At 40.8% G+C, this 24,363-nt stretch overlaps 1 protein-coding gene across 3 annotated transcripts in view; it reads left to right on the top strand.

The window, feature by feature from the left end:
* The window catches only part of Septin2 (septin 2), a 49,612-nt gene that overhangs the window by 5,348 nt on the left and 19,901 nt on the right, over window positions 1–24,363 (top strand). For all 3 annotated transcript variants that reach the window (XM_045148298.1, XM_004667814.3, XM_045148297.1), the window contains exons 3-5: window positions 4,683–4,803; window positions 21,115–21,201; window positions 23,070–23,193. In XM_045148298.1, coding sequence (XP_045004233.1) covers window positions 4,683–4,803; window positions 21,115–21,201; window positions 23,070–23,193 — 332 coding nt within the window. The remainder of the gene's footprint in view (window positions 1–4,682; window positions 4,804–21,114; window positions 21,202–23,069; window positions 23,194–24,363) is intronic.

Genomic DNA, 24,363 nt, shown 5'->3' with positions numbered 1-24,363 from the left:
AGAAAAAGAGGCAGATAGAGAGAGAGAATGGGCGCACCAGGGCCTCCAGCCACTGCAAATGAACTCCAGATGCATGTGCCCCCTTGTGCATCTGGCTAATGTGGATACTGGGGAATCAAGCCTAGAACCGGGGTCCTTAGGCTTCACAGGCAAGCACTAAGCCATCTCTCCAACTCCAGTTTTTGCTTTTTATACAAGCAATGTGTAACACAGTTAAGCAAAAAGGTCTTCATTCTACCACTCAGAAATAATCATTGTTAAAATTTTATATACTTTATTTATATGCAGATGTGGATGTACATTTGCAAAATGTAAGCTTACAGAAATTCATTTTTTTGTTGTTTTAATTTGTTTTTGTTTCTTACAAGGTAGGATCTCAATCTAGCCCAGGCTGATGTGGAACTCACTATGTAGTCCAGGTTTTCCTCAAACTCACAGTGATCCTTCTCCCTCTGCCTCCCAAGTACTGTGATTAAAGGTGTGTACCACCATGCCTAGCCTGGCAATTTTTTTTTTTTTTTGTTGCTGAGTTTTTTGAGGTAGGGTCTCACTGTAGCCCAGGCTGACCTGGAATTCACTATGTAGTCTCAGAGTGGCCTCAAACTCACGGCAGTCCTCCTACATGCTGGGATTAAAGGTGTGTGCCACTATGCTCAGCCTGGCAATTCTTTTTTTTTTTTTTTTGGCTTTTCAAGGTATGGTCTCACTCTAGCCCAGGCTGACCTGGAATTCATTATGTAAGCTCAGGGTGGCCTCAAACTCACGGTGATTGGCAATTCTATTTTTAATGTTTTGTTTTTCTGAGAAGGTCTCATGTGGTCCAGGTTGGCCTTAAATTACTATATGTAGCTGAAGGTGATCTTGAACTTACAAAAAAATATTTGACAGAGAAAATGAGTGTGCTAGGACCCCTTGACAACTAAGGACAAACTCCTGATTATGTGCCACTTTGTGCCTCTGGCTTTATATGGGTACTAAGGGAATCGATCCTAGGTTTGCATGCTTTGCAACTAATCATCTTTATCTGAGCCATCTCCCCAGCCCCACTAAAAAAGCAATTTTATATTTTGCCTTTTTCAGTTAAATCAAATGATGTTTTAAAATTCTTTTTCCCTCTTATTTTCATTTTGCTACTACTTATTTATATTAGTTTGTCACATCTCCATCTATCCATGCATAAATACTGATGCAGCTAGACATGATAGTACATACCTAGGAACCTGAGGCAGGATTGCAAAGTCGAGACCAGCCTAGAATCTATAAGGAGCTTCAGAAAAAGAATAAAAAAGGAAAGGAAAAATACCAATACATCAGTGTAGTTATCTATGTTGTTCTCTTTCCCCTGCCCCCTGCATCTTTAAAGCTGGATTCTCAACATCCCATGTAAAGATTGCTTGTTTTCTCTTGGTTAGCTTTGTCCCATAGTAGTAGAAAGATAGCAAGAGATGCCTCTTTTTTAAAAAAAATAATAATTTTTTTTATTGTCTTCCATAAATATAGGCAGTATGCCATAATCATAATCTCTCCCAACACACTCATTTTCCCCCTATACTGAACTCCTTTCCAACTAGTCTTTCTTCCTTTTTTCCCCCCCTCCTGTTAAGCAGGTCTGGTGTAAGTAGCATCAGCTCTTGTGAGGTTATGGATATTAAGGCCACTTTAAGTCTGGATGACAGCATTATAAGCAGTCCTCTTTCTTTGGCTTTTACATCTTTCTGCCACCTGAGCCTTGAAGGGTATGATAGAGATGTCTCATTTAGTGCCGAACTTTAACTTCCTCTCAGCACTTTGGCCTTTTTTGAGTCACCCCAGTGGTCAGTACCATCTAGGAAGAGAAGGTTCTCTAACCAAAAGTGAGAGTAGCATTAATATATGGACAAAGCGTAAGTGCTTAGAGTGCTGTGGTGGTTATAATACATTCATTTAATCTGCTAAGAGTAGTAGTTTTGCCCCTAGGGCTTTAGGCCTCCTCAACCATAGGCTTTTTGACTAGGTTTTCAATACCAAGCATGAATTCCCTTCCATGGACCAGGTCTTAAGTCTAATCAGAGAGCAGTTTGTTTGTTTCCCCTAAAACAGATATGCCACCATTGCACCCATTGGTACATTTTGCCTGGCTGGATAGTCATAAAGCCTGCAGGATCCACTTTTGGTTAAGACTGTTGGCGACTTTTCTCCCAAATCCTGTCTGCTGCATAGCTCTTTCCAGCATCCTGACAGTTAATAGGGAGGAGGCTTCTAGCTCTTCTCCAGCTTGATTAAGAGATGCCTTTTCCCCCCTGATGCTTTTCAGACACATTACACTTGATACCTAATTAGGGACTGTTCTTTTTTTTTTTTTTTTTGACCCAGAGTATCTTTTAATAAATTACCAAATAATCCCAACAATTTCTAGTTTTCTAAGTCTTACTAGATGTTTCCAGAAATTAAACAGCTGTATTTCCAGTCACAGTTGTATTGTTTTCTTCCAGATTTATGAACTCTTTTGTTGCTTTCACAGCTATATAACTGAAAGGACATTGATAGTCACATCTAAAGCACCCTAAGTAGGCACACATTATGTACTGAGTAACTCTTCCTCTGGTAAACTTAGCTGGAGGGAGTTTCTACACTCATCTCTCACTAAAAACCCCTCCTTGCAGAAAACCAGTCTTTCTTCATTCCAGTCCTTGGCCCAGGGGGCTCCCAGATCCAAGTCAGTTCTTAAAGCCACCTGCCACCTCCAAGCCCCACCCATTCAGCCCCAGCTCCTCCCATCAGAACCTTCCACATCCCCCACTGGAAGGCACCCTTGTGACAGAAACCTGGGACACCTCTAGCTAGAATTCTGCTCCTGACAGAATGAGTACAGAGTCCCACAAAACAAGGACTTTGCTTGTTAGCAGCTCCACAAACAACATTTAATCCAACTCCTATTAATTAATTGACAAAGCCCTAACCTATAGGCTAAGTCTGCAGGAGATATAAGATATTTTCATTACTGGGGCTTTAAGTGTTGAACTACTGATGTTGCAGAGTATGAGGAAGGGGGCAGACCCAGGTGCCAAGATGTAAACACTCATACCAATTTCTAAGCATAACCAGAGAGGAATATGTAGTCAAGCTTAGCAAGAGGCTTAGGTTCCCCACCCCCTTCTTCACCCAAACCTCCTAGCTGTCTGGGGCCTCTGCTAAGTCCACATGGAGGCATGGTTCCAAGCCAGGGTGCCATCCTATACCTCAAAAGGATGAATGTGGCATTTCTCATAAAAAAGAATGGAATCCATCAAAGTCTAGTGACAGGGACTGGGAAGATGGCTCACTTGCTTGTAAAGCCTGAAATCGTGGGTTCAGTTCCCCACTACTCACATAAAGCCAAATACACATGTATCCAGAGTTTCTTTTGCAGTAGCAAATAGACCCTGGCATGCTCCTCTCTCCTCCTTGCAAATAATATATATATTTTAAATTTTTATTAACATTTTCCATGATTATAAAAAAATATCCCATGGTAATTCCCCCCCACCCCACACTTTCCCCTTTGAAATTCCATTCTTCATCATATTAACTACCCATCTCAATCATTGTACTTACATATATACAATATCAACCTCCCTTCCTTTCTCTTCCCTTTTTTTTTGGTTTTTCAAGGTAGGGTCTCACTCTGGTCCAGGCTGACCTGGAATTAACTCTGTAGTCTCAGGGTGGCCTTGAACTCATGGCGATCCTCCCACCTCTGCCTCCTGAGTGCTGGGATTAAAGGCGTGTGCCACCACGCCCAGCTCTCTTTCCTGTATGTAGAGACTGTTCTTTAGCTAAGTTTGTTGAATGAAAGCATTCAATTCCTTCCTACTTTATAAGCTTGATTGATTTTCCTGGTATTCCCTTTACATTAAAACAAGAACTTAAGCCAGGTGTGGTGGCACACACCTTTAATCCTAGCACTCGGGAGGCAGAGGTGGGAGGATCATCGAGAGTTCGAGGCCACCCTGAGACTACAGAGTTAATTCCAGGTCAGCCTGGACCAGAGTGAGACCCTACCCTCGAAAAACCAAAATAAATAAATAAAAAATAAAACAAGAACTTAAAATTTCACTAAGATGAATTCAACTTGTGTCTTATGGGCTGGGGAGGTGGCTTAGTTGGTAAAGTGCTTGCCACACAAGCATGGGGGGGACCTGATATTTGGAGGTGTGGTGGCATGCATCTTTAATTCCAGTGCTGGAGAGTTGGAGATAGGGAATCCTTGAGACTCACTGGCCAACTAGACTAGCAGAATCTGAACACTAGGTTCTAGGAAGAGACCCTTTCTCAATAAGTAAGGGGTACTTATTGTTAGAAGGAGACACTACCTCTGACCTCCACAGGCAACCACACAGAACCACATATATGTATACCATACACACAAAACACATGAAAAAGGGAAAAAATATATTTTCTATATTGTTAAATTGCTAATCAGAATATTGGGTAGTAAAATATTTATTACAACTCAGCTAAGGAATTGTACTACATTGTGTTTTCTTTTAATGTTCTTAAGTGAATACTGTGTTTTTGATAGAAACATGATTACTTGAAAGGGTTTGATTTATAGAGTTTCTTTGGTTTTAATTTGTGAGAACTACTGAGAACCTAGGTTTATCACAGGTGTACTGATAATGTCTTAAAGAAACCAATAACGAAATTTTTAAATCTCATTTCAGCAACAGCCAGCTCAGTTTATAAATCCAGAAACTCCAGGATATGTTGGATTTGCAAATCTTCCCAATCAAGTTCACCGGAAATCTGTGAAAAAAGGTTTTGAGTTCACACTGATGGTGGTTGGTAAGATGTTCATTTAGTAAATATTCCTATTTACCACCTGTGGAGTATAATAGCATGACCTATGTTGTAAGAGAGAAAATTTCTTTGTTGACAAATCAACATGGAAATTTAAATATATTTTTCTTTACAAAATTGGCTCAAAAGTAAATATGACTTTTTAAAATATTTTTAATTTTTATTTATTTGAGAGAGGAGGGAGAGAGAAAGAGGCAGATAGAGAGAGAATGGGCATGCCAGGGCCTCTGGCCACCGCCAGTGAACTCCAGCATGTGCCACCTTGTGCATCTGGCTTATGTGGGTTCTGGGGAATTGAACCTGGGTTCTTTGGCTTTGCAGGTGAGTGCCTTAACTGCTAAGGCATCTCTGCAACCTGTAAATATGTTTTTTTTTTAATTTTTATTAGCATTTTCCATGATTATAAAAAAATATCGCATGTTAATTCCCTCTCTCCACCCCCACACTTTCTCCTTTGAAATTCCATTCTCCATCATATTACCTCCCCATCACAATCATTGTACTTACATATATACAATATCAACCTATCAAGTACCCTCCTCCCTTCCTTTCTCTTCCCTTTATGTTTCCTTTTTAACTTACTGGCCTAAGTACGTTTTTTATGTCTTTTTCTTATTCATTTATAACGAACGTTATTATTTACTGTGATAGCTTCCAAAATAGCCTTTATGATGTTTGCCTACGAGTGATCACTTTTACATATTATCCTTTCCTTCACTGAATACGGTCTAAATATGGCTAATAGGACATTGCAGAAATGGTATGCTTTCCAAGACTAGGTGATAAAATGTACTGGGGTTCTACTTTGCCTTTGTTTCAAATCAGTCACTCTGGAAGAATCCAGCTGCCATAACCTTATAAAGAAATCTGCAAGGTACAGAACTGAGGCCCTTCAGGGGCTACTTTAGAAACATCCTCCAGCCTGTTAGGGTTTCTGTGTATGACTGTCATCCTAGCTGACATTGGCCAGTGCCGCAAGAGAGACTCCAAGCCACAGCTAGACACTGTCAAATATCTCAACCCCCAAATCTATGAAATAGTATTTATAGTAATTTTGTAGTATTTACTACATACTTGAGATAACTAATATATTCATTTCATTAAAATTATGTTTAATTCTCACATAAATTCACCTTTGATCATGAAAGGGCACTGAAATTGACTTGCTTGAATGTTTCTTATGTATGTTGCTGTCTAGCACAATGTGTTGAAGGACTTCAGTGTATATTGTACTTCGGCATACTGCATTTTATTTCATTTCCTTGGCAGCTAAAATTCTCAAAAAGGATGAGGTAAGCATTAGAAAGGCTTTATAATCATCTTGGCTAAGTAGGACAATTGGTCATTGTTAACAATCAATAGTTAACAGGTGTAAAATGGAGGAACTTGTAGGGTCCTTATTGAACAAAAGTAAATGCCAATATGTTATGGGGAGCATAGTTATATATGGTAATAATGCAGGCTTAGTTCTTGGTAGAGAAAAGACTCTGTCACAGTATTATTTAGTTGCATAGCACTCAAAAACAGGCAGTAACTTTAATTCTGAATGGGCTATACTAGAATAATTTAGAGGTCAATAAGCTTTTTCTATAAAAGGCCAGATAGTAAATATCTTAGGCCTCTATGGAATATGTAGTTTTGGGTGCAGCTATTCAACCTTGCACTTACAGTGGGAAAGTAGCTATAGACAGCAAAAACATGAATAGGTATAGCCATGTTTCAGTAAAGCTTCATTTACAAGAATAGATTGCAGGCTGGATTCAAGCCAACGACCAAAAGTTACCAACTCCTGAAATAAAGGCTAGCCCTCTTTTAATGAATAACTAAAAGGCTGAGTAAAACATATGAACTAGTTACTTAAAACAATGGACAGTTGGTAATGCAGGAATATGGTCCTTATTCATAGGAAAGCAAATAATATGGATTGTAAACTTTCTCTGGTTTTTGCCCTTTACCTGAGAGGTTAAGGAGTGGGGTGGGCAAATCAAGAACACAATAGGGTAACAGAGCTGAAGTGACTTGAGCCTGAGTTGCCAGACAAAACCACAAAAAAGGAAAAACAACTGGAGAGATGGTTTAGTAGTTAAGGCATTTGCCTGTGAAGCCTGAGGACCCAGGTTTAGTTCCCCAGAACCCCTATCAGCGAGATAGCACATGGTGGCGCATGCCTCTGGCGTTCATTTGCAGTGGCCAGAGGCCCTGGTGCTTGCACGCACGAGCACTTGCTCTCTCTCACACATAATAAATACATGAAAACAAAAATTTTTTTTTTTTTGTTATTTTTGTTTATTTATTTGAGAGAGACAGAGAGGGACAGAAAGAGGCAGATAGAGAGAGGGAGAGAGAATGGGCACGCCAGGGCCTCCAGCCACTGCAAACGAACTCCAGATGCATGTGCCCTTGTGCATCTGGCTAACGCGGGTCCTGGGGAGTCGAGCCTCGAACCGGGGTCCTTAGGCTTCACAGGCAAGCGCTTAACCACTAAGCCATCTCTCCAGCCCGAAAACAAAAATTTTTAAAGGACTTTAATTTTTATTTATATATTTATTTGAGAGAGAGAGAATGAGAATGGGTGCACCAGGGCCTTCAGCCAGTGCAAACAAACTCCAGATGCATGTGCCACCTTGTGCATCTGGCTTATGTGGGTCCTGGGGAATTGAACCAGGGTATTTTGGCTTTGAAGACAAACGCCTTATCCACTAAGATAAGATATCTCCAGCCCGAAAACAAAATTTATAAGAAAAACAAGTAGAGCACCTCCAGACTTACATATGGGAGATTTTATTGATGGTTTGGCTGAACAGCGCTAGTCTGGTGATTCCTGAAGATGGGTAAAATGCAACCACCAGAAGACAGTGAACTGAACTGGAGATACACAGGACTAGAAAGCTTGCACATGGTCAGAGACACTTAGGCCCCACCATTCAAGAAAAACACTCAAGAAAATCTCCAGAGAGTCCTTGCTTAGGACCTGGGCTAAAATAGACAAATTCTACTGTCTTCTCTTTCTTTTTTTTTTAAATATTTTTTTAAAGTCTTTTGACACAGGGTCTGACTATATGGCCTTAGGCTGGCTTTGAACTCTTTTATTTATTTATTTATTTGAGAGCGACAGACACAGAGAGAAAGACAGATAGAGGGAGAGGGAGAATGGGCACGCCAGGGCTTCCAGCCTCTGCCAACGAACTCCAGACGCCTGCGCCCCCTTGTGCATCTGGCTAACGTGGGACCTGGGGAACCAAGCCTCGAACCGGGGTCCTTAGGCTTCACAGGCAAGCGCTTAACCGCTAAGCCATCTCTCCAGCCCGTCTTCTCTTTCTGAAAAGCTTATAAGTAAACCGTAAAGGGATCAGGTTTGTTTTAAAGTAAATTTAACCATTTGCAAGGACAAAAACTATTACTTATTAAAGAAAGACCTCATGAGGGTGGTGGTGCACACCTGTAATCCCAGTACTTGGAAAGCTGAAGCACATTCAAGGCCAGCATGGGCTATATAGCAGTATCCTGTCTCAGACAACACAAAACTGCTCAACTTAAAGCAGGAAAGAAATAAATGAGACTGATAGAAAAAAGTAGACTGGTAGACCTGACAAAATCAGATCAGTGATTGTATTCTATATAGAAGAGCAGAACACCTCAGGTAAAAGGCAGAAATGATCAGAATAGATGGTAAGTAACCTTTTGCTGTCAACAAGAAAAGTACTCCATGTAGAAACAAACAACAACAACAAAAAAGAACAGAAAATTAAAGCTGGGTGTGGTAGCATAATCCTGTAATTCTAGCCCTTGTTAGGGAGAGGCAGAAGAATCAGGACAGTTTGAGGCTATACTAGGCTACATGAGACCCTGTCTCAAAAAAAAAAAAAAAAAAATTTAAGTAAACCAAACTTAAGGAAGGCCTGTTACTGTATTCGTGAGAGGCAAAGCAGGTTTCTACTATTAGAACATCAGAGCTAAGCATACGATGATAGATAATTTCCAAAGAACATCATCATAAATGTGCATACATCTAGTAGCAGAGCTTGATACATGATTTAATAGAAAGAAGAGTTTTCAACATTCTTCTCTTAGTAGTATATAAAATTAGAAATTACTAAGGTATAGGTCTTGCCTCCTGCCCCTTACCCTGAAAGCCTGAATATTATACTCTAGCTTTACATATAGAAGGCAAGCATTCCACCACAGAGCTACATCTCCAGCCCTTGCTTTTATATTTTTGGTTTTTCGAGGTTGTGACCTGGAACTCACTATATAGTCTCATGCTGGCTTTGAACTTACAGTAAGCCTGTACTTCTGCCTCCTGAGTTCTTGCTGGGATTAAAAAGACATATACCTGCCGGGTGTGGTGGCGTACGCCTTTAATCCTAGCCCTCGGGAGGCAGAGGTAGGAGGATCGCTGTGAGTTCGAGGCCACCCTGAGACTCCATAGTGAATTCCAGGTCAGCCTGGGCTAGAGTGAGACCCTACCTTGAAAAAACAAACAAAACAACAACAACAACAACAAAAAAAAGACATATACCACCACATCTAGCCAGCCCTTGCTTTTTTTTCTTTTTTTTTTTTTTTTTGAGACAAGATCTCACTGTGTAGCTCAGGGTTCCCTTGAGATTCTGTAGTTCAGAGAATGCCTGATCTGTAGCTACTTCTGCCTGAATTCCTAGGTGTGCCACAACTGTCTAGATTATAGAATGTTTGTCATTGACCCAGTTCACATGTCTAGCACTATACTGAACATCTGCAAAATGTATATTCTTTTCAAGTATACATTGAACATTCACCAAAGATGCTTTGTGAGCCATGAAAAGCTTCAGTGTATATGAAAAGATTGATAAAGAGCATGTTCTGTGATCATAATTGAAGAGAAAAGGACGACACCTCAGAATTTGGCATGAAACTATAGTTGTGTCTAAAGGGAACTCCTGAACTTTTAAGTTCTTAACTAGAAAGGAAGAAAGTTAAATGCAGTCATCAAAAGTATTACTGTAAAGTTGAAACTGAACAGACTAAATTCAGATGTAGAAGAGAATAAGCAGGAAACAAGAGGAAGTAGGAAATGCAGAAAATGAAACTAAAAGCTAGGTTGCTAAAATTATTAAGCTGCTTTTGATTGACAACTAGTAGCAGGCATGAGGAAAAGGGTATTACTACAGGTTACTGAACAGATAGTAAACGAGGCAATAGAAAAAACTGCAGGTTGAGATGACTTTACTACTAAACCATGTCAACCATGGTTCTGTAGAAACAATGCAATCATGTAATATAAACTTTAGAATATAGATAGTAGGAATTACTTTGCCCATGTCCTAGGTTTTTGAGACCCATGTAGGCCAGGCTGCCCTCAAACTCACTGTAACTTAAGGTGGTCTTGAATTCCTTATCTTTCTGCCTCTACATCCTAAACACACTGGTACCATGACTGACTTCCCAACTCATTTTTTTAGGCCAGCATTATCCTGTTATTACAAATCACAAGAAAAGTAAAGATTTGTATTTGAGCATAGACATCGACATTAATATTTTAGCAAATCAAAACTATATAAAAAGCTTATTATAATCAATTTTTCTGTACTATAACCTACAAGTTGCTGAAAAATCGTGATACAGACTCCAGACGCATGTACTACTGTGTGCATCTGGCTTGCATGGGACCTGGAGAATTGAACCTGGGTTCTTAGGCTTCCAGGGATACACCTTAACTGCTAAGCCATCTCTCCAGCCCATGGCTTTTTTTTTTTTTAAAGAGTGAGTGTGAGAATTGGCGCACCAGGTCCTCCACCACTGCAATCAAACTCCAGATACTTACACCACCTAGTGGACATGTGCAACCTTGTGCTTGCCTCACCTTTGTGCATCTGGCTTACATGGGGTCTGGAGAGTCGAATATGGGTCCTTAGTCTTTGCAGGAAAGTGCCTTAACCACTAAGCCATCTCTAGCCCCATGCCTAGCTTTTTACATGGGTTTTGGGAAATTTAACTCAGTTTGTCTCAGGTCTCTCAGGCCTGAGTGCTTAAGTATCAAGTGTTCTTTAACTGCTGAACCATCTCCCAGCCTCCCTCATGTCCTAAACATTCTGTCCACTAATTCCACAGTGGCAGCCGAATTTCAGCAAGAGGTTTGGGAAATTTAGATCTTAGCCAAAGGAGCCACTGTGTTTTGATTAAACCATAAGTATTACTATGCAAGTAGACACACACAGGTTTAAGCTTTACTTTGTGAGAAGTTGTGGAAGTGAATTATTGTGTGGCGATGAATGAAAAATTTGGGGCTAGTGAAGATAGAATTGACTAAATCATAAAAAAAAAGAATGCTTTGAGGGTTAATAGGAATATTCCACATCTCAAGTGGAGTTTGGTATTTTGAGAGAGTTCTTTTCTCACAACTTGTACAACTATATACAGTTAAAATATGGGCATGTGTGTAGAGCATGCAATGAATATAACTAGAAAATTAATCACAAGTACCTTCAACTTTAAAATCATGTGAATACTTCTTCTCCCCCAGAAAGAAAAGGAAAAAAAAAAACCAGTGGTTTATCAAGAACTGCCCAACACACTGGAAATGAGATGCTGTTGAAGTAACAAGACAGCTTGTAATGCAGCAAACTTCACAGGAACATTCATAGATGCAAATGAAAGTGACACCTGTTGGGACATCAGGCTGCAAGGAATTCTAAAATCACAAATATGTTGTGTAGTCAAGATGGGAAGCTAGGTGGCAGATTGTGTGACTGAAATTTCTAGACACAGTAATTGGTATCAAGTTATTCTACCCAAATTTATTTAGGATGATGGCTTTAAGAAAAATATGATTAAAAAATAGAAAGTTGTTTGCCAAATGCTACTTGATATCAAGTAGGTTGTCAGGAAGACTGTCCTCAGGAAGGTTACAGAGCATGTAGTTGAGAACTAAGCTGGCCTTAAAGCAAAACATTCGCTAATACAATTGCAAGCTACTGTATTGTGAGGTTGCATGTATTAACAGTATTCTTGTGGTCATGGAAGCCCAACTTGAGTACATCATGTGTTTACCAGCTCATGACTAGAGTTGTTGGGATGGCAGAAAAGGCGAGCATTAGAATACTAGTGTTTTAAGACCTCTGAAAAAGCCCCTTGTTTTGTGTTGTTTGAGAAAGCAGTTTCATTATTGTGTTGGGTAAAAAATTGAAAAGGCAATATGAAAGGATTCCCCTGGACTGAAAGCCTAGATTTAAAAAAAAACATATATTTTTAAAAATTCATTTATTTGCAAGCGGGGGGGGGGGGGAGAGAAGGGAGACAGAACAGGCATGCCAGGGCTTCTATCCATTGCAAACAGACTCCAGATGCATCCACCACTTTATATTGTCTAGCTTTATGTGGGTACTGGGGAATCAAACTTGGGTCATAAGCCTTATCCACTGAGCTATCTCTCCAGCCCCTGAAAGCCTAGATTTTGTTTTGCTTTTTTGTTTTTTGAAGTAGGGTCTTACTCTAGCCCAGGCTGATCTGGAATTAACTATGTAGTCACAGGGTGGCCTCCAACTCACTGTGAACTTCATACCTCTGCCTCCCAAATGCTGGGATTAAAGGTGTGCATCACCACACACAGCTAGAAAGCCTAGATTAAAAAAAAAATTTTTATTTATTTCATTTATTTGAGAGAGGGGAAGAGAATGGGCACACTAGGGCCTCCAGCCACTGCAAACCACCTCCAGATGCATGCACCCCCTTGTACATCTGGCTTACATTGGTCCTGGAGAATCTAACCAGGATCCTTTGGCTTTGCAGGCAAATACCTTAAGCGCTCTCCAGCCCAAATGCCTAGATTTTTAAAGTTTTTAAGCTTTAGGTTAAAATTAAAACTTTTGTGACGGTGTTTCTGGTGAGATTTCAGAATCATATAAAAAAAAAAAAAACCTTAACTTGAGCTGGAGAGATGGCTTAGCAGTTAAGGTGCATGCCTATGAAACCTAAGGACCAAGGTTTGATTCTCCAGACCCCACTTAAGCCAGATGCACATGGTGGCACACATGTTTGGAGTTCGGTTCACAGTGCTGGAGGCCCTGGTGTGCCCTTTTTTCTCTCTCTCTGTCTCCCTCGCTCTCTATCTCTGATAAATGTGTAAATAAATAAATAAATCTTTTTTAAAAACCTTAGCTTTTTTGTAGTTTACATGTGTGTGTGTTTTTTAATATGCCACTGGCGGGCCCTCTCTTGCCTTCTCCCTTTACCCCCTTATTTATTTATTTATTTATTTTTATTTTGAGATAGGGCTCATAAAACTCAGGTTACCCTCAGATTCATATTTCCTTTTTTTTTTTTTTTTTTAATTCCGGTCTCACTCTAGTCCAGCTGACCTGGAATTCCCTGTAGTCTCAGGGTGACCTTAAACTCAACAGCTATCCACATACCTCTGCCTCCTGAGTTCTGGGATTAAAGGTGTATGCTACCACACCCTGTTCTCAGATTCCTACTTCGGTCCTTAACCTCCCAAGTGCTAGGAATTTAGGCATGAATTACACTACCCAGATGTTGTTCTTTCAAATTGGTGAAGATATGAACCATTTTCCATCTTTCCAGCCCCCGTTTTGTAATGTTCTAAATGCCTCTCACCTCAGTCATTGCTGTCTACTTATAAAAGATCAGCACATTAATTCTGACAGTATGAAAAAAAAATCTGTGGATTGGAGAGATGGCTCAGTGAACAAAGCACTCACCAGTCATGTTTGAGTACCCAAGTTTGATCCTCAGATCCCCTATAAGAAGCCAGAAGGTGTGGCAGGCTTCTGTAATCTCTGCACACTAACTGAGCTAGGCAGCAGAGACAGAATTTCCAGGAAGCTCTTAGCAAGTGCTGCAAGAAAAACAATAGCACAGTGAGATCCAGAGAAAACTGCCTCAAGTGAAGTAGAACGGCAAGGAGAGACACAAAGATGTCCCCTGACTTCCACATGCATATTGACATGTGCATACCCACATGCCCACTTGTGTGCCAGGGTCTCTTGCCACTGCAAATGATTGCCCATCTGACTTCATGTGGGTGGCTAGGGAAATGAACCCACACAGGCAGGCTTTGCAAACAAGCACATTAACCTCTGAGTAATTTCTTATCTCTCGTTGACGATTTTTTTTTTTTTTTTTTTTTTTGAGGTAGGGTCTCACTCTAGCTCAGGCTGACCTGGAATTTACTATGGAGTCTCAGGGTGGCCTGGAACTTATGGCGATCCACCTACCTTTGCCTACCAAGAGCTGGGATTAAAGGCGTGTGCCACCACACCCAGCAACAATTTTAAAAAGTTTTATTTATTTATTTGAGAGAGAGAAAGAGGCAGAGAGAGAAAGAATGGGCATGTTAGGGCCTCCAGCCACTGCAAATCAACTCCAGATGCATTTGCCCCCTTGTGCATCTGACTTACGTGGGTCTTGGAGAATCGAACCAGGATCCTTTGGCTTTGCAGGCAAATGCCTTAACCGCTGAGCCATCTCTCCAGCCCCGACAATTCTTTTTTTTAGTTTGCTTGTTTATATTTTCACTTATTTCCTTTTTTATTGTTTATTATTATTGACAAGATATTTTGTATGGCTATATCATGTGGATTTTTGTTTATATATTTGAGAGAGAGAAAGAAGTGCACAGAGAGAGAATGTGAATAGGCACATCAGGGCCTTCAGCCTCTGTACGTGAACTCCATACACTTGCGCCACCTTATGCATCTGGTTTACATGGGTCCTAGGGAATCGAACCTTCATCCTTTGGCTTTGCAAGCAAATACCCTAGCTGCTAAGTCATCTCTCCAGCCTAACATTTATTTTTTAAAATTGTCTAATGTAGAAGAGGTGGTGGAAAGAATGTAAGAGTGAAAGGAAGGTTAGGGCTCCTTACAACGTGCTCCCCCCAGACACAAAATGGCCTGGATATCCATAACCTCACAGTGCCTGACACTACCTACATAAGACCATCATAAGAGGAGGAAAAGATCATGACATCACAATAAAAGAGAGACTGACTAAGATGGGGAGGGGATATGATGGAGAATGGAGTTTCAAAGGGGAAAGTGGGGAGAGGGAAGGTCTTACCATGGGATATTTTTTATAATCATGAAAGTTGCTAATAAAAATTTGAAATTAAAAAAATTATTTTTATTTATTTATTTACAAGGAGAGAGAGAGAAAAGGGAGAGCTAACGGGTGCACACAAACTATACATGCATACTCCACTTTGTGCATCTGCCTTTTTGTGGGGTTGCAGTCAGGTTCTCATTGCCAGCAGAAAACGCTCAACCCAGAGCAACTTGTGGGAAAAAGGAGTTTATTTTTTTCCTTACAGACTGGAGGGGAAGCTGCATGAGGGCAGGGGAAATGGTACCATGGGCAGAGGGTGGACATCACCTCTTGGGCAACATCAATTGGTCAACAGCAACAGGAGAGTATGCCAAACACTGGCAAGAGGAAACTGGCTCTGATACCCATAAGCCCGCCCTCAACAATACACTGCCTTCAGGAGTTGTTAATTCCCAGTTCACCATCAACTAGGAACCTAGCATTCAGAATACTTAAGTTTATAGGGGACACCTGAATCAAACCACTACATTCTGCCCCTGGCCCCCATAAACTGATAACCATACATGATGTAAAATTCAGTACATTGAAAGTCACCATAGTTTTTATCCCAGTGATGGTCAAACATCCCCATAGTCCAAGGTCTTTTAACTGGGCCATAATAAAAAACAAACAAAAAACCCCTCTAAATCCCATAATGGCACAGAATAAACATCCACACTGCAAAATATAGCATTGGACATAGCAAGAAATTTTCAACCAATTCATGGTTTATACGGAACATACATCAAACTCTGCAGCACCAAGTCCAACAACTTTAGTCAGTGACAAATCTTAAAGTCCAATAATTCTAACCACTGGCAAATCTCTGTAGTTCCAGTTCCACCCCTCCAGCTAGGCTACTCACCAGAAAAGTTAATCAGGTGCCAGCAGCTCTCCTTGGTAGCCATTGCATAGTCTTGGTATCTCCATTGGGTTTCTGCTACAACCCACAGTTCATCCTTATGGCTCTATCAGGTCTCCATGCAGATAATCCAACAAGCCTGCTTCAAATTGCCCATGGCCATTTCCCAAATTCAAACCTGTGTTGCAAATTCAATGAATGACCCTGTCTTTTGCATTTGTTATATTCGGTTATAACAGGTGGGCCTCCAACCTGTTAATCTAATGGGGAATAAAGCAGACTTTGAAGAACGGGACATTCGTTCACCATTCAGGCCCCTTCAAAAGAGTATGCATTCTTCTTATCCCAGAGCAGGTCAGCTGGCCCAATCTCAATGGTTGTAATATCTCAAATAATTGCAGCTGAATGGGCAGCAGTTCCAGCCCAAAGATTACATTTTTTCTGTGCCATATCCCTCTGCTCACACCAGTCCATTTCTACACAATGCAGCCCTGCACAACTTCTCAGAACACAGGCATAATAGCAAGCCTCTCACACAAACTGCTTCTATCCCAGTCTAGGCAAAGCTCTTTCTCACCCTCAGAAACCAAATCTCACAGTTCATAGTTCTTAATGCATTTAGGTCTTTCAACTCTGACCAGAATAGTCCATCAGACTGTACGTACAACACTGCAAGGCATCTGTTAGGCCAAGATTTCAAATTCTCCCACATTCCTCCCAGAAATCAGTTCCAAAAAGCTCGAAGCCACACAAGTTTCTAGCAGCAGTGACACCACTACTCAATACCAACTTTACTGTTAGTCAGGTTTGCATTGCTAGCAGAAAACACCTGACCAAGGAAACTGGGAAAAATGGCTTGTGGGGAAAAATGGGTTTGTTTTGGCTTACAGACTTGAGAGGAGTCTCCATGATGGCAGGGGTAAATGATGACAGGAGCAGAGGGTGGACATCACTTCCTTGACAACATCAGATAGACAGCAGCAGCAGGAGAGTGTGCCAAACACTGGCAAGAGGAAGCTGGCTATAATACCCATAAGCCTACCCCAACAATACACTGCCTCCAGAAGGTGTTTTTCCCAAGCCACTATCAGCTGGGAACCTAGCATTTGTAATACCTAAGTTTGTGGGGAATACCTGAATCAAACTACTACACGTGGATACTGGGGAGTCAAACCCAGGATGTTAGGCTTTGCAGGTAAGTGCCTTAACCACAGAGTCGTCTCTCCAGCCTCAAATATTTTATTTATTTACTAGAGAGAAAGAGATAGAGGGAAAAGGAAAGAATAGGTGCACCAGGACCTCTAGCCACTACAAACAAATTCGACATGCATGCCACCTTGTACACTTGGCTTGTGTGGGAACTGGGAAATCGAACCTGTGTCCTTAGGCTTCACAGGTAAGCACTGCTAAGCCATGTCTCCAGCCCATTGTTAACAATACTTGAACAGCAGTGGGCTTAACACTAACCAGGTACTTTCTTGTGTCTTTTTTCTCTTATTTGATGACACCTTTTTGAGTAATGCTTAGATCGGATAGAAATAGTAGTACAAGTGATAACAGCACTGTGAGGCTCTTTAAGTTTGTAAGCAGATGTTATCCAAAGGCTGTTCCAAAGGAAATATCACATATATCCTTAAAATGAAGAGCTGTAATTCAAAGGTTGCACTTGGTTGTTGCCATGGATTGGTTTTGCATGAAGCATTTTGCCAGCCCTTTTGCTCAGTTAACTCCTGTGTCTGGTCATTTTAACTGTGACACTCAGAACTGTCCAGACTCTAGTTAGTGATGGTGGTTTTTCTTCATCTCCCATGTTATACTGCATCATCTGACAAGTCTTAGACTATAGACCTGAAGCAAGTGCACAGAAAGGAATTAGCAACTGTTAGTAAAATACCCTTTTCATGTAGTAAGACATTAGGATAATGTGATAATCTGGTAGGCAATTAGTCTTCTTTTACACTTATAGGTGGATATATTTCATACATCTAAGTTTGTCCTTTTCATCTATGAAAATTATGATAAATACAGTCCTAATTTTGTCTATACTTTAAAAAATTGTTTATATATTTATGAAGAGAGAGAGGGAGAATGGGCATACCAGGGCCTCTAGCCACTGCAAATGACCTCCACACGCATGCACCATCTTGTACATCTGGCTTACATGGTTTCTGGGGAATTGAACTTGGTTCCTTAGGCTCCCCATGCAAGTGCCTTAAAGGCTAAGCCATCTCTTCAGCCCCCAAATATTTGTATTTGATTTTTATTCATTTATGAGAGAGAGGGAGAGAAAGCGGCAGATGGGGGAAGGAGAATGGGCATGCCATGGCCTCCAGCTGCTGCAAATGAATTCCAGACTCAATTGCCACCTTGTGCATCTGCTAATGTGGGATCTGGAGAGTCGAACATGGGTCCTTATGCTTAGCAGGCAAACACCTAAATCATTAAGCCATCTCTCCATCTCTTGTTTTTGTTTTGTTATTTTGAGGTATGCTATTACTCTAGCCCAGGATGACATGTAACTCACTTTGAAGTCCCAGGCTGACCTTGAATTTATGGTAATCCTCCTATCTTGACCTCCATTGTGCTGGGACTAAAAGCACATGCCACCATGCCTGGCAATGATATTTTTATTAAAAGTTGTGGGCTGGAGAGATGGCTTAGTGGTTAATTGCTTGCCTATGAAGCCTGAGGACCCTGGTTCTAGGCTCAATTCCCCATATAAGCCAGATGCACAAGATGGCACTTGCATCTGGAGTTCCTTTGCAGTGGCTCGAGGCCCTGGTACACCAATTCTGTATCTGCCTCTTTCTCTGTCTGTCACTCTTAAATAAATAAATAAATAAAAATTTATTTTTTATTTTTTGAGGTAGGGTTTCACTCTAGCCCAGGCTGACCTGGAATTCACTATGTGGTCTAAGAGTGTCCTTGAACTCACAGCGATCCTCCTACCTCTGCCTCCCAAGTGCTGGGATTAAAGGTGTGCACCACCACACCCGGTTTAAAAAAATTTTTTTTAAGTTGTTATTTACTTGTGTGTGTGTGTGTGTGTGTGTGTGCGCACACACACACATGCTTGTAGGAATTCCGGGGTCTCTTATTTTATTTTTATTTATTTGAGAGAGAGAGTGAAAGAGATAGAGAAGTAGGCAGGGAGAGAGAATGGGCATGCCAGGGCCTCCAGCCACTGCAAAGGAACTCCAAATGCATTTGTCCCCTTTTGCATATAGGCGTACATGGGTCCTGGGGAATCGAACCTTGGTCCTTTGGCTTTGCAGGCAAGCACCTTAACCACTAAACCATCTCCAGCCTGCATGCCATGGTCTTTTGTCACAAACAGATGCTCATCTGGATTTAGCTGGTCAGCTGGGGAATTGAACCCCAGCTAGCAGGCTTTGCAGGTGATTAGTTTTAAGAGCCATCTCTCATCTGGCGTGGTGGGGCACGCCTTTAATCCCAGCGCTCGGGAGGCAGAGGTAGGAAGATTGCCGTGAGTTTGAGGCCACCCTGAGACTCCATAGTGAATTCCAAGTCAGCCTGGGCTAGAGTGAGACCCTACCTCAGAAAACCAAAAAAGAAAAAAAAAAAAAAAAAGAGCCATCTCTTTAGCCCCCAGAAATGATTTTGAAACAAGAATGTTGCTTTAACATGCTACAGACTTAGCAGAAGTCACCCCAAACTGAGGTTCTGGTACAATATATTACCAATATTATAAAGTACTCTGCAAAATCATTCCTGATGACCCACAATGAAACAACAGAATTTGCACCTCCTTCCATTATAAAATTTAATTAAAAATTATTTTCATATTTATTTATTTATTTATTTATTTGACAGAGAAAGAGGGGGAGAGAGAGAGAGAATATGAATGGGCACACCTCCAGCCACTGTAAATAGACTCCAAACGTGTGTGCCCCCCTTGTGCATCTGGCTAGCGTGTGTCCTGGGGAATTGAACCTGGGTCCTTTGGCTTTGTAGGCAAATGCCTGAACCAAAAATGCCTTAACCACTAAGCCATCCCTACAGCTCATAAATTTAATTTTTGACATTTACATCTTTTTGAAGTTAAATGCCAGACATTCAAAATATATATAGTAGTTACAGATGTATTATTTTGCTTAAAAGTTTTGCCTCTGTGGTGTGCATGTATTTGTATATGCATGCTTTTGTATATGTATGCTTTTGTATATGTATCATCGTGGGTGCAGGTGACTGTGGGTATAGAGGCTTTCCCAATTGCTCTCCACCTATTTGTAGAGACAAGGTTTCTTGCTGAACCCCAGAGCTCACCAGCTTGTCTAGCTAGCTGTCTTGCTTACCCTGGGGATCTACCTCTCTGCCTCTTGAATAGCATGCATCTGGAGTTTGTTTGTAGCTGCTGGAGGCCCTGACATGCCCATATTCTGCCTCTTCTCTCTTTGCTTGCAAACAAACAAAAAAATATATAAAAGGAATCACAGAGTATATGTATACCAGCGAGTCTGCAAGGTTTTAGGTCCTATGGTGTTTATCCAACCCCAGAAAGCTTGGGTGCCTTAATGTTATATAAATATATTCAAGTTTTTTTTTGTTGTCATTGTGTGTGTGTGTGTGTGTGTGTGTGTGTGTGTGTGTGTGTGTGGCCTTTGTATGTCTAATGTATACACGTGTGTGCAGTTGCATGCTCTGTGCACGCATGCGTGGAGTGTCACTCTTCTGCATTATTTCCTTCAGATGGAGTCTCTTAGTGTACCTGGAACTGACCAGTGAGCCCTAGTGAGTCTCTTGTCCAGTCCCCCTGCCCCCTAGGACTGGAATTACCAGCATATGTGGCTACACCCAGCATGTAACTCAGGCTCTTACCAAGTTGTCTTAACCTGCTAAGTCATCTCTCCAGACCCTATATTGAGTTTTCTGAAATGTTGTGAGTTTGATGGTTACAAAATAAATTTTGGGGCTGGATAAATGGCTTAGCGTTTAAGGCATTTGCCTGCAAAGCCAAAGGACCCAGGTTCGATTCCCCAGTACCCATGTAAGCCAGATACACAAGGTAGAACATGTGTTTGGAGTTCATTTGCAGTGGCAAGAAGCTCTGGTGTGCCCTTTTTTTCCCTCTGTTTCTCTCTCTCTCTTCCCCTGCTTGCAAATAATATAGAATTTTTTAAAAAAGAATTGTTTTTGTGATTATGCCATATATAAGTTCTAGAATCTCATAGACCTGGATTCCAATCAGGTCCCTGCTCCCTGGCTTTGGGCAAGTTGTTAGCCTTCTTGGAGCTTCCATTTCCCCTTTTGTGAAACAAGAATAGAGGTTAAACACTCAGCATATTTGACAATCATGGGGAAGGTCATGATAAGGTTTTCATTTTCATTTTAAGGTGAATCTGGTCTAGGAAAATCAACTCTCATAAACAGCCTGTTCCTGACTGATCTCTACCCAGAAAGAATTATACCTGGAGCTGCAGGTAAAAAATTTCTTCATTATCGTAAATGTAATTTTACATGAAAAATACTAGAGTATATAATTGAGACCTTACGCCATACCTCAGTGCTTTGATTATTCTTATAAAAACAAGGAAAATGTTCCTTAAGCCAGGAAAATGGTACATCTGGTGTCCTAGGATCTTGGTTATGGACTTGGACACATCTTTTTATCTGTATTAGTTTCTTTCTTATTATGGTGACCAAATACCTAACAAAGAACAATTTAAGGAAAGAAAGGTTTATTTCAGTTTATAGCTCAAAGTGACAGTCTGTCATGGTGGGGAAGGTGTGGCAGCAGCTTGTCATATTCAATCCACAGGAAGTAAAGAGTGACAAGTGCTGTTATCGAATGTACCACCCACAATTTAAAGTTGGCCCATCCATATTAGTTACCTTAATCTAGAAAAAATCCTCACAGGCATTCTCAGAGATTTGTTTCCGTGGTGATTCTACAATCTGAAATTGACAGCCAGAGATTGACCATCTCAGTATTTATTCTTGTGAGTTTCTTTATCTATTAAATATTACACGTTGGATGAGATGATCAACTGTGAGAGTTCTTTTCTTTTTCTTTTTAGTTTTTTGAGGTAGCGTCTCACTGTAGCTCAGGCTAACCTGGAATTGACTATGTAGTCTCAGGGTGACCTTGAACTCACAGGCGATCCTCCTACCTCTGCCTCCCTACTGCTGGGATTAAAGGCATGTGCTACTATGCTCGGCCAATTGTGAGAATTTCATATCATTTGAAATGTTAACTGGGTGTGGTTACTCACACTTATAATCCTGACATTTGGGAGGCTGAGGTACAAAGATAACTGAATTACAGGTCTACCTAGGCTATAGTGAGATCCTGCTGAAAGAGAAATGGAGGGAGGAAAGAGGGGAGGTGAGGGAAAAAAATGTTATGTACATGTACATATGTACATATGTAAATGTTATGTACATGTAAAGTTTGTATAGGAATGGATGTCTAGTTCCTGTACTGTCTGAGTTGTTCTGGAGTAGTGCAGTGGCGTCTGTAAATGTACCCGTTTATTAAAGTACTAAGGATTGAACTCAGGGTCCTTGGGCTCCATCTCTGCCCCCATAAATACTTGTTGAAAGAATGGAATTAGCATGCACAGTCTTAACCTGGATCTTGGGATATCACAAGGACATAAAGCCCTTTCACAAATATTTTTGTATTCCGCTTTAAAATGAATTCATAAATTGTTTTATCTGAGAAATAATTTTTTAATATTTATTTATTTGCTAGCAGAGAGAATGGGTGTGCTATGGCCTCCAGCCACTGCAAACAAACTCTAGATGCATGCACAAGTCTGTGCATATGGCTTGATGTGGGTACTGGAGAACCAAACCTGGGTTGTTAGGCAAGCTTTGCAGACAAGCACCTTAACCGCTGAGCCATCTCCCTAGCCCCAGAAATAAAATTTTTAATATTGACTTTTTTTTTTTTTTTTTTTTTGAGTTTTCAAGGTAGGGTCTCACTCTAACCCTGGCTGTCCTGGAATTCACTATGGAGTCTCAGGGTGGCCTCAAACTCACGGTGATCCTCCTACCTCTGCCTCCTGAGTGCTGGGATTAAAGGTGTGCGCCACCACGCCCGGCTAATACTGACATTTTTAACATTCCTCAGAAGCACATTAATCTTAGCATTGACATTTACCATTCTGACTCTGGAATCATTTTAAGCAATCCCTGTGTTATCTTTTGAGTCTCTTCCTTCAAAGAAGAGGTAGGGACTTTCCAAGTAATTTGTTACAAGCACATTAATAATCGATAATTTCTCCTTCTAGCATGCTGGCTTGATTTGCAGGTACATTCTTTATGAAATTTGATTCTTTTCTAGAGAAAATTGAAAGAACTGTCCAAATTGAGGCTTCAACTGTTGAGATTGAAGAGCGGGGGGTCAAGCTGCGCCTTACAGTTGTAGACACACCTGGCTATGGGGATGCCATCAACTGCAGGGACTGGTATGAACTCATAGAGGACTCAGAGTCCCCAAAGTTCCTTGTACTGTGTATCTGTTTACGGCTATGTATTTTAGTGTATTTAGATGTATCAACAGTGTTAATAAGTGTTTATTAGCCTTGAACTTGTTGTATGTAATAATTTAAAATATTAAATACTGGCTTTTGAAGTTTAAAAAAAAAACCGAGAGCATGTGTATGGTTGTGGCAGTGTCTACTGCAAATGAACTCCAAATGCATGTGCCATTTTGTGCATCTGCCTTTATGTGGGTATTGGGGAATTGAACTCTGGGCCAGTATGATTTCAAGTGTCTTCAACTGGTAAGCCTTCTCTCCAGCTTGAGATTTGAGTTTTTCTTTCTTTTCATTTTATTTATGTATTCATTTTTATATTGTGAAAGATTTAAGTTTTCAAAAATAATGCAAAGTAAAGCAGAAAAACTCTAAGCTAAGAGGGTTCCTGAGCAGGCAAATTCCAATTCATTCATTGTGAGGCAGTTTTATTATGTAGTCCTTGTTTGCCTAGGATTCAGAATCCTCATGCCTCAGCCTTCAGTGTGTGGAGATTACAGGTGTGAGCCACTACACCTAACTCTTTTTTTTTTTTTTTTTTTTTTTTTTTGAGACAGTGTTTCTTTTTAGTCCAAGCTGACCTAGAACTTGCTCTGCAGCCCCAGGCTGGCCTTGAACTTGTGGCGGCAATCCTTTTATGTTAGCCTCCTTTGCTTGGGCTGTAACCAGTATCCAAGCTACTATGGGAGGAGGTGAGACCTATTTTTTAGTCATTTGAGTCAGAGTCTACTAATGACTGCTCTTTGGCATCATTTTCACAACAAAATTAAGAAAATTGATCAGGCTGTATCTACATAGTACAGAGTCCCATTTTGGTTGTATTTGTGCCCTCCTGGTCTTAACCTGTCACTAAAGCATTGACTTTCCAGCACACAAAGGATGGGGAAAGTTGCTCCTTTCACCCTTTTCCTGTGTGAAGAATTTCTCTCTCCTCACCATCCTGTGAATGTGCTATCCACATGGAACCCATGTCTCCTGATGTGGTCCTGTTCCTTGGCTTCTTGTGCATAAGTTAAGTTCTTTGAAAGGATTGACAGCCCTCTGCCCTTGGAAGTCACCTTTTGAGTACTTTGTAGCCTATACTACTGAGGCTATTGCCTG

The sequence above is a fragment of the Jaculus jaculus genome, chromosome 4, assembly GCF_020740685.1.
Source record: "Jaculus jaculus isolate mJacJac1 chromosome 4, mJacJac1.mat.Y.cur, whole genome shotgun sequence".
NCBI lineage: Eukaryota > Metazoa > Chordata > Mammalia > Rodentia > Dipodidae > Jaculus > Jaculus jaculus.
The sequence above is the reverse complement of the archived record's forward strand: the minus strand, read 5'-3'. Positions and strand labels throughout refer to the sequence as shown.